The 9,761-nt window shown below is 48.9% G+C and overlaps 1 protein-coding gene across 1 annotated transcript; it reads left to right on the top strand.

Moving 5' to 3' along the window:
• Positions 1–258: 258 nt before the first annotated feature.
• On the top strand, positions 259–9,453 carry LOC142072628 (uncharacterized). Its single transcript, XM_075130087.1, has 5 exons — positions 259–408; positions 1,837–1,963; positions 2,697–2,810; positions 5,070–5,159; positions 5,764–9,453. The coding sequence occupies exons 1-5, from the start codon at positions 274–276 to the stop codon at positions 7,206–7,208; spliced, it is 1,911 nt and encodes a 636-aa protein (XP_074986188.1). The 5' UTR covers positions 259–273; the 3' UTR covers positions 7,209–9,453.
• Positions 9,454–9,761: the final 308 nt, after the last annotated feature.

Raw genomic sequence — 9,761 nt, 5'->3', positions numbered from 1 at the left:
ACGCGCACAGGCCGAGCTTAGAGGGAACAGTGGTGGCAGCCCCCCCGGGTTGAAGTGGTTTCCATCCTACACAGGGTGTCCACCCCCCCTCCCCACTGTAACATTGGTGCAATACCCGCCTTTGCACAAGGGATGGGAGCCACCAACCCACAGGGAACCGGCTTCACCCCGTCTCCCCTAGTGGCTCCCCCTGCAACTCGCTTCCCCGACCGAGATGATTAAGGGTTAAACCCACAGAGCTCGGGGTCCTCCACAGCCTAGACAGGCCCAGGCATGACTGCGCGAGGGGGCGGGCGAAGGGAGGGACCTTCTCGTGCCCGCCGCGGAGACCCGGGGGCCGAGCCCGGCCCGAGCGGCGCGTGCGGGAGCGAGCCCCCTCTGCAGGCTGCAGCCCCGGCGCGCGGGGCGGTGAGCGGGGCCCGGGGAGGCGCCGCCAGAGGCGGCCGCGGAGGGAGGGAGGCGGCCGCGGAGGCTGCGAATCGCTGCCCGGGGAGGAGGCTGCTGCGAGGGTCGGAATAGAACCGCGCCTGAGGCCGGAGAGACCCACCCCCGAGAGCCCGACCGACCCCCCCCCCCCCCGCTCGTTGTTGGGGCTGCCGGGTTCTGACCCCTCCCCGCAGAGCAGGCACCGGCCGGGGCTGGGGGGCGGCTCCGGTCGGTCGGTTCCCCTGTCCTGTGCCACGGGCGCTGGGACCGGCCCGCTCGGGACACCGGGCTCGGCGCCGGGCCGGGGCCGCTGCACACACCGGCGATGGGAGCGCGGGGGGAGGCTGCGCTGGGTCCGTGGGTACCGCGGGGGGAAGGTTCCTTCTGTGAGCGCCCCATCGGGCAGCGTGCTGGGGATTCAGCCCGGGGCCTCCAGCGCTACCAGCCTGGGCTGCTCCTGCTTGAGCTGCAGGCTCCCAGGGTCTGTGCAGATGGCAAGTGAAACCTGCAGCCGGGCTGTGCCAGCTGATGGGGCTCAGCCTAGGGGCAGTTTAATGGCAGTGCAAACATTTGGGCTCCTGCTGGAGCCTGGGCTTTGGGACCCTGCTCTGTGTAGCTCAAGCACTTCTCTCTTTCATCAACAGAAGTTGGTCCAGCAAGAGATATTCCCTCCACCACCTTGTCTCTCTAATATCCTGGGACCGACAAGGCTACAACACTGTAACCCTAATTCCTGCCCCATAGAGAGGGCAAGCCCAGGGGGGAGCGACTGGAGAGCGAACCCACCCTGTGCTCACCCCACAGTGCAGCTCCAGCAGCTCCTGTGTTCTGTACGGCTGAGTCCAGTGCCCCACTCTCACCCGCAGCAGTGGCTCCAGCAGGGTCTTGAGGGGCTGGGCCCGGTGTCCTGTTCTGGGCATTGCATCATGGCATGTGAGGTTGCAGTGCTGCCCAGGTTTGGTCTGCCCAGCCCCCCAGCATGGTGACAGTGGGTCGGGTGTGCCAGCTAAATGTAAGTGGGGCTGTGTCCTGGTGCTCTGGGTTGCAGCAACACTCACTGAAGTTTGGCCTGCCTGCCCCTTCATGACAGAGAGTCAGGAGGACTAACCCTCAGCAGTGATGCAACCCTTTGTGCCTGAATACAATACACACAGCCGTGGGCTGGGCCCCGCTGCTGGAGCCACAACTGTGGGGTGAGTAATGGACACAGAAAAAAAGTCACAGGAAAACACTGTCCATTACTTTTTTCACATGGTGACAAACCTGCACCCATAATAATGGTACGAACTTTCAAGCCTCCCAGACCCTCCCAGTTGCGTGGACCACTGTGCATCTGCATCACCTGCAACAACTCTTCCTCTACCAGTGTATAAACTTTGCCATGCTGAGTTGATTTGTTTGTCCTTTCAGATGTCAGTGACGTTTGAGGATGTGGCCATGTATTTCTCCTCAGCGGAGTGGGTGCTGCTGGGCGAGGAGCAAAGGCAACTTTACAAACATGTTATGTGGGAAAATTACCAGACTCTGGTCTCATTAGGTGAGGAGCTGTTTTCCAGAGAATTCTGGCTCTTGTAGTTCCCCAGACAGGGCACATGAGCAGAAAAGGACCATATGTTCTGCAGGCCTACAGGATGAAAGGCCACCAACACCACAGTTAAGGTGAAAGACAGACTGGGTTCATCTATGCTGGACCCATGACACGGCTGTGGCGAGCCTGGATCAGTTGACTTAGGACATGGGGCTCAGGCTAAAAATTGCATTGTAGATGTTCAGGCTCGGGCTGGAGCCTCTGCTCTGTGACCCCTCCCAAATATCCACTTAGCAATTTTACAGTCCCACAGCCCAAGTCTCTCAAGCCCAAGTCATCTGACCCAGGCCAGCTACAAGTATTTAATTGCTATATAGACATATCCACAGGAGGGAGAGGGGTGCTGGGCCATAGTAGAGTAACTCTCCTAGGCCAAGGAGAAATATACACTATGTGCCACATCTGTTGCCCCCAATCCCCTCAGACACCGCAGTCCTCTCCAACTCCTCTTTCCGCAGGTGCCAGGTTGTTTGCAATTCAATATCCTGCCATTGCTAGGCACCAGGAGTGCTGACCATAAGCTGCAGTTCATGTTTCCGTGGAAAATAATTTCAAATACATAGATTAGCTCATTGCCTGATTGGCACAAACATTGCATATGGAGCTGTGCAAAGTGCAGCAGTTCCACGGCTAGAAGTACTTACCTTAGATCTTATGAGCAGTGATGCTTTTGTTTAAGCAGGAATCCAAACCCCCAAGCCAGTGGTGATCTCCAGCATAGAGCGAGGGGAAGAGCTGTGTGTCCAGGGTCCCACAGAAGATGAAGATGGGGTCATCCTGAGAGGCACCCGCCCAGGTGAGGAGGGAGTTAAAGTGTTGTGCAAGGGATAAATGAGTAGCTTGAAGGCAGCTGAAATCCTGGTACATTTTGGCCAAAGTGACAATACATTTCAGAATGTTAGTCTTTTAGACTAATGCTATTAGGCTTTTTTGCAACCGTATCACATTGTCAGCTCTCATTCATTCATGATCCACTATAACCACCACATTATTTTCTGCTGTACTGCTGCCAAGCCAGTTATTCCCCATTTTCTAGTTGTGCATCTGATATTTTCTTCCACTTTCTACTTGTGTTTCTTGAATTTCATCTTCTTAATTTTGGACCAATTCTCCACTTTGTCAAGATCATTTTGTTTTCTAATTCCATCCACTAAAGTGTTTGTAACCCCTCCCTGGCTGTCGGAATCATTGACCGAGCAGCACTTGGGAATTTCCTTTCTCACTGCAGGCACAGTTTTGTAGGGACCCAACATCGTTCCATCGCTTTTGTGGGCTCTCAGTTGACATTAATAAGGGATTTCCTTATTACTCCCCAGGACTGCTTGGGAGGCAACATCATGTTGTGTGAGTGAGGAGACCTGGACTCCATTCCTCACTCTGCCACTGAGCTGCTGGCTGAGCTTGGACAATGTTGTATTAATTCATGTAGAATATATGGGCCCAGAGAGACAAAGGTGTTAACATGACACTGTCATGGCCAGTATTAAAGAATGTTAAATAAGGTTTGGGGTTTGGAATACAGAGGCTGTAGCCTGCTCAGTACCATGGAAAACAGCATGAAAAATTCTTTCTAACCTTTTATTAAGTATACAGAAAAAGAAGGAAAAAAGTTTAGGCATCTGAAATGTCAAATGTTAAGTATGACTTTGTTAAAATGAATGTCCCTTGTTTCCTTGCCCTTTAGCTGGAGAGAGTCTTTAGACAAAAAGCCTCTGTTTGAAAGTCTTTTAGATTATATTAAAGATGGTAATAACTCTGCTTTTGGGCAAAAGAGAAGCAGTTAGTTGAAATGGGCTGGAGCTGTTGTGGTGATGTTAAAATCTGATCCTGTTTCTTAGAAGACAAAACAAGACAAACACACACAAGAGGGAAGAGAAAAGCACAGCAAATATAGAACATGCAGCTTCTGTCTCTGGCTGACTCTTACTTAGAGCTTTGTGGCTGCAGAAACACAGGCATGGCATGCAGTCTGATCAGACCTATCTGGCAAACGTGTACCAGCGTTGGGCTGGTCTGGGCTGTGCTTCTGTCTGCCTCTTTGATCACAGGCTTACAGCAATGTTGCAAACTATGGCAGTTTTGGCCAGCTAAGCCAGACTTTTATTTAATCTAAAGCAAAGGGAGAAGAATTGGAAAGAGAAGAAATAAGTTGAGGAACTAAAAGAACTCATAGTGCTTGGCGGAGAAGGGGACAAAGTCTCACATTCCAGGTGATTTTTGGGAGTTAGCCAGAACTGGAAATGGTGACAGCATCCTCAGGCTCCCTCTCTCTAGTCCAGTCTTGTTAGTACATCTCTTAGGGTAAGGATGAAGAAGATCTGGGGTCCCAAAAGAGGATCAGGGTGGTAGCATGATGGTATCACTCACTGCAGCAGTTGTTGGCACGCACCTGCTGTTGCTGCTTTTTTCAGTCAGCGAGGGTTGCATTCAATCCTGCTCCTTTTTTTCCCCTCAAAAGTGTTTACTTTTGAAAAACCCCAAAAGGAAGTAATAGGCAAAATAGCCCAGCCCCTCATTGGGTTTTTCTCCAGTTAGGGCTGATTTCTGACACATTCATTTTGGTTCATTAATTTACGGTTCCACGCTTGTCTTGTTTACCAATCATAATTTTAACACTATTCTTGAATTGCATTATAGGCCTTTTTTGTTTGGACTAATTCTATCTTTTTGTTTATATTTTGCACCTTTTCCCATTGACATTTATTGTTGTAGGATATTGTAACACTTTATAAAAACTGTGAGGAAGTTTATAATTATACTGTCAATTAGGGTAATTTTGTGGGCCCAATTATTACAACAGCAAGTTACTCCTTTGACTCAGGTTCTCTCCCACCTTCTGTATATTTAGTGTATAAGCTCAACATCAGGACGATCTCTGTGGTTTTGTGCAGCACCTGGTGCTATACAACCATAAACTCAGTTGTGCTACCACAATACAAATTGAAAATCAAGCCCCCATTTTATGCATCATTTATGATGGTGGGGAAAGGGCTTCTCTCAGTGATATTCATTCGGTCCATGTGCTGTCAACCAAAGACCTTTTGTCTTGGTGCAGATTTTCCAGCTGCAGAGGAGACCTGGGACTGGTCACTAATTGAAAGCTGCTTGGGCTTCTTCCTCACACAAACCTCTTCCCCTGGAGCAGGTAGGGAACCAGCTCTGCCCTTTCCATTGTGGAAGCTGGAAAGCTCATTTCAGGAGTCATCCATCAGCTGCAAACTCTCCCCTCCCAGAGCATTACAATAGGGATTGAAGCCCAAACATGAAAAGTGCTACAGTTCCTCACCCTGACATCCCCGTAGAAACTCCATCTCTCCCCTTACGCAGATTCTCCCAGTCTCTCCCCCTCCCCCATTTTCCATAGAACACGGAGCCGTTGGGATCCCATCACAGTGTGAGTGTTCCGTGTGTGTCCCTCGGGAGAGGGGTCCTCAGTGCTGGTGTGTGGTGATGCTGTTCTCCCCACTGAGATGGGCCTCAGAGTAGGGAGAGAATCATGGGGGCTGATTCTCATGTTCATTGACTTGGGGGACTATTAGCAGGGTCTGTGGGACATTGATCTTCTCCTTCTTCCCCAGCACTGGGGCTCCTGGGAGTTTGGCCTCTTGCATTCAAGTGCCAAGAGCCAGCACTGCTCTGAGGAGGGGGGGCGCGGGGCTGACTCAGGCTCATCCCTTTGCTGGGAATATTAGTGGTTTCCCCTTGTCAGCAGCACAGAAAATAACATTTGGATACTCTTCCCCACCCAGAGGGTGCCAGGACCCTGAGCAGAGCTGAGGGGCAGACTCCTGAGGAAGGGTCTGGCAACCTGGAGCCACTCAGGCCTTTCCCAGGGACATCAGGGGAGAACCATTCCCAGAAAACTGAGTGGGAAAGACACCACAAAAGGCAGGACAGGCCACAAAGGCAGAGGAAGAACCTGACCAGGAAGGAGCCAGCAACCCCAAGAAGCCATCAGAGGAGATCCAGGTCACATCTAAAGCTGCCTGAAAAGGGACAAACTGAGCCCAGAAAGAGCCTATATACCTGCCGTGTGTGCAGGGAAGAATTCAAGGTGCAGAAAGACCTGATAAGCCACCACTGGATGGTTCATAGGAGACAGAATCTCTATCAATGTAGCGAGTGTGGGGAGAGCTTCAGGAGAAAGAAGGCATTCAAAGCACATGGGAAAACCCACAGAAAGGAGAGAGACCATCCCTGTTCTGAGTGTGGGAAGATATTCAACCAGTTATCACTGCTCACTGCCCACCAGAGAATACATACAGGAGAGAGACCCTATCGCTGTGCTGAGTGCGGAAAAAGATTCTTCCAAATAACAGCTCTTACCATCCACAAGAGAATCCACTCAGGAGAGAGACCCTATGCCTGCGCTGAGTGTGGAAAGCGATTTATGGATTCATCAACATTTCGTAATCACCAGAGAATCCACTCAGAAAAGAGGCCCCATCACTGTAACCAATGTGGCAAAGGCTTCAAACTTACATCAAGTCTTACTAGACACCTGAAAATCCACAGCGGAGAGAAACCCTTCCTGTGCCACGAGTGTGGGAAACAATTCTGCCTACGAGAACATCTCATTAGACATCAGAGGATCCACACTGGGGAGCAGCCCCATTGCTGTGCTGAGTGTGGGAAAAAATTCAGTCTCCTTCAAAGTCTCAGGAGACACCAAGGAATCCATCGTACGGGGGGACCCCATCGGTGCGATGAGTGTGGGAGAATATTCGGTCATCCAGAAAGTCTCACTCTGCACCAGAGAATCCACACCGGGGAAAGACTCCATCACTGTGGTGAATGCGGGAAAAAGTTTGTCCGTCTAGTACAACTCAGAGTCCACCAAAGAATCCATACTGGGGAGAGACCCTATTACTGCACTGAGTGCAGGAAAAGATTCACCCAATCGTCAGGCCTTATCAACCACCAGAGAATCCATTCAGGAGAGCGACCCTATCCCTGCACTCAGTGCGGGAAGGTCTTTGCTCACTCATCGTCTCTTACCAAACATCAGAAAATCCATTTGGAAAAGAAGCCATACTCCTGCGCTCGGTGTGGGAAGCGGTTTGCTCGCTCATCATCTCTTACGAAACACCGGAGAACCCACTCAGGAGAGCGACCATATTCCTGCACTCAGTGTGGGAAGCGCTTTGCTCGCTCATCATCTCTCACTAAACACCAGAGAACCCACTCAGGATAGAGACTCCTGACCCTTGTGTTTGATTGGAGAAACCTCTTCAATTTCTCATTTCACTCTTTTCCCAAAGCCTGTAAAAGAGGGAACCTGCTCCCACTCTGAACTGCTCCCACCTCCTCACTAACCAGACATTAGGTTCAGTCCTGGGTTTGTTAAAATAATTTGTGTGGCCCTGGAGATGGGAGAATTTCACCCTAGAGGCACCTAAACAATCATTGTGGATTGCAGCTGGGACAGGGATGTCTGGAGTCAGGACTGCGCTTTACAGGCTCTGATTTCTCCCAGGCTATTCACTCACTGCGGCTCCCATCCTCTCAGGCTCCTTGAAAAATGGAAAAATGGACAAAGATTCTGGCACAGACTGAAAAGGAACTTTTTTCTCCTGCGTTAATGAAAGGCAGCGACATCTCCCGCATGTCCTGAATCAAAAGGAAGGGCATTTTGATTTGGCTTTGAGATAAAATTATGAAGCAAGCTGTTGTAATAGTTGGCTGTATGCATAATGCAGCCAGGGCCCTGTCTTCACACCTAATTACCAGGCAAGCAATACCAGCTAGGACCGGAAGATTGGAGACTGGAGTTTCTGGGTCACACCAATGATAATACGGCTAAAGTCAAGACACCCCTTTTCTGAAATAGTTGAACCTGTCAGACAGTACATGAGACACAACATTTCTTAGAAACAGCGGCAACAGGTGGTGTGGGACTATATTTTATTTTGATGATGCACTTCTCGATGGATAGACAAGTCGGATTTGCATCCCCTTGTTCAGTCATTGTCAACCAGGGGTATGTGTACCCCTGGGGGTATACAGAGGTCTTCCAGGGGGTACATCTTCTCATCTAGATATTTGCCTAGTTTTACAGCAGGCTACATAAAAAGCACTAGGAAAGTTACAAACTAAAATTTCATACAGACAATGACTTGTTTATATTGCTCTATATACTATACACTGACATGTAAGTACAATATTTATATTCCATTTGATTTATTTTGTAATTATATGATAAAAATGAGAAAGTCAGCAATTTTTCAGTAATAGTGTGCTGTGACACTTTTTTGTATTTTTATGTCTGGTTTTGTAAGCAAGTATTTTTTAAGTGAGGTGAAACTTGGGGTATGCAAGACAAATCTGACTACTGAAAGGGGTACAGTATTCTGGAAAAGTTGACAACCACTGCCCTAGTCTCTCTGAATCAGCTCTCACATGCTCCTCGGAATAACCATATAAAATGAAAGATCCTTCTTCATTACAACAGGATACATTGTGGTGACAGGTGGTTTAACTTACATCTTTATCCAGCTTCTTGACCTCCCCATCCTGTTCCTGTGGGGCTCAAGTACAAACAGTATGCTGTTTGGTTATGGATTGCCTTCTTTATCATCTTGATGGTAGATGCATGCACTTGACGTCTCTGGATGCTGCTGTCATGATAGCGTGACCACATCACTTACCCAACATCTAATTCATTATTTGTGCCATGAGAAGCCATACGCCAGAAAAAAGGCAAGGGCAGGGATGAGGGATTGATATAGTAGAAGTTTCAGAGAGCTGCTTCCTGTTATAATGGTTTGTTTTCTGAATAATTTGAGTTTGTGTCCCTGGAAGAGGAAGTGGCACTTTAAGTCCACTAACACTGAGATGTACCTGGATCTCAACCCTGACACGTAATGTCAAGAAGTGAGGGAAATTATCTCTGAGCACCTTTGCTCTACTTTCCAGGCTGGGACTTGTTTGCTGCTAGTTGTAGGTGTTTTCAATAAACAACTTGTGGAGTTGCAGTCCCAGCCCAGAGTGTGACATGGATGTGAAACAGCCAGGGTTCATAGAGCAGGGACAGAGATGGGATCCTGTGTGAGAACAGACAGCTCAGAGAGCCCTGTTTGAGGAGAGAGAGAGAGAGAGTCTTAAACAGAGAGGGAGAGAAACTGGTCCCGGCAACGTTCACAGATGAAACTGAGCAGCAGCACAGGGCCAGTGTCTCCTCGTTCCTCCAACTGGGTAAATCCGTGGCCATGCCTCTCTTTCGGAGGGTGACGATGAGATGCAACTTTATCTCACTGTTGTGTCATCGTTCCTGGAGGGAATAAAATAATACAATAGAATTATGAGTCTGAAATGGCTGCCTCCCATGTGTGTAAGTGAAGCCCTGCAATCTTCCTTGCACTGCTGAATTTGCCATGTTCCAGTCACTCTTGGGAGATGATCTTGGGGAAAAGCAGCCATCTTGCCTTTCTTTTTGGAGCTGGTTAAAGCTCAGTTGTAATCTGCTTTAAATCATTATCTGCACTCTAAAAATGGGGGTGGTAGAGCATTGAATTAGTTAAAATCTCCCAGAATACGTTGTGCTTCTGCTAAGCTTTATTGTGCAAATTTACTAGTTATTAAATTGTTCTAACCTTTGTTCATTGTATATGCAGAATCTGTCAGATGTAAGATGTATACTCTGTTAAGGTTTGCCAAATATGAACTGTGTGCTAGGTACAGTGAGTGCAAATATTTCTTTGGTTTTATGCTCCTTGTGTGCTATGGTCTACCGCCAGCTAAACTGTTG

This window comes from Caretta caretta, chromosome 6, assembly GCF_965140235.1.
Source record: "Caretta caretta isolate rCarCar2 chromosome 6, rCarCar1.hap1, whole genome shotgun sequence".
Lineage (NCBI taxonomy): Eukaryota > Metazoa > Chordata > Testudines > Cheloniidae > Caretta > Caretta caretta.
This window is presented reverse-complemented; position numbering and strand designations above follow the sequence as displayed.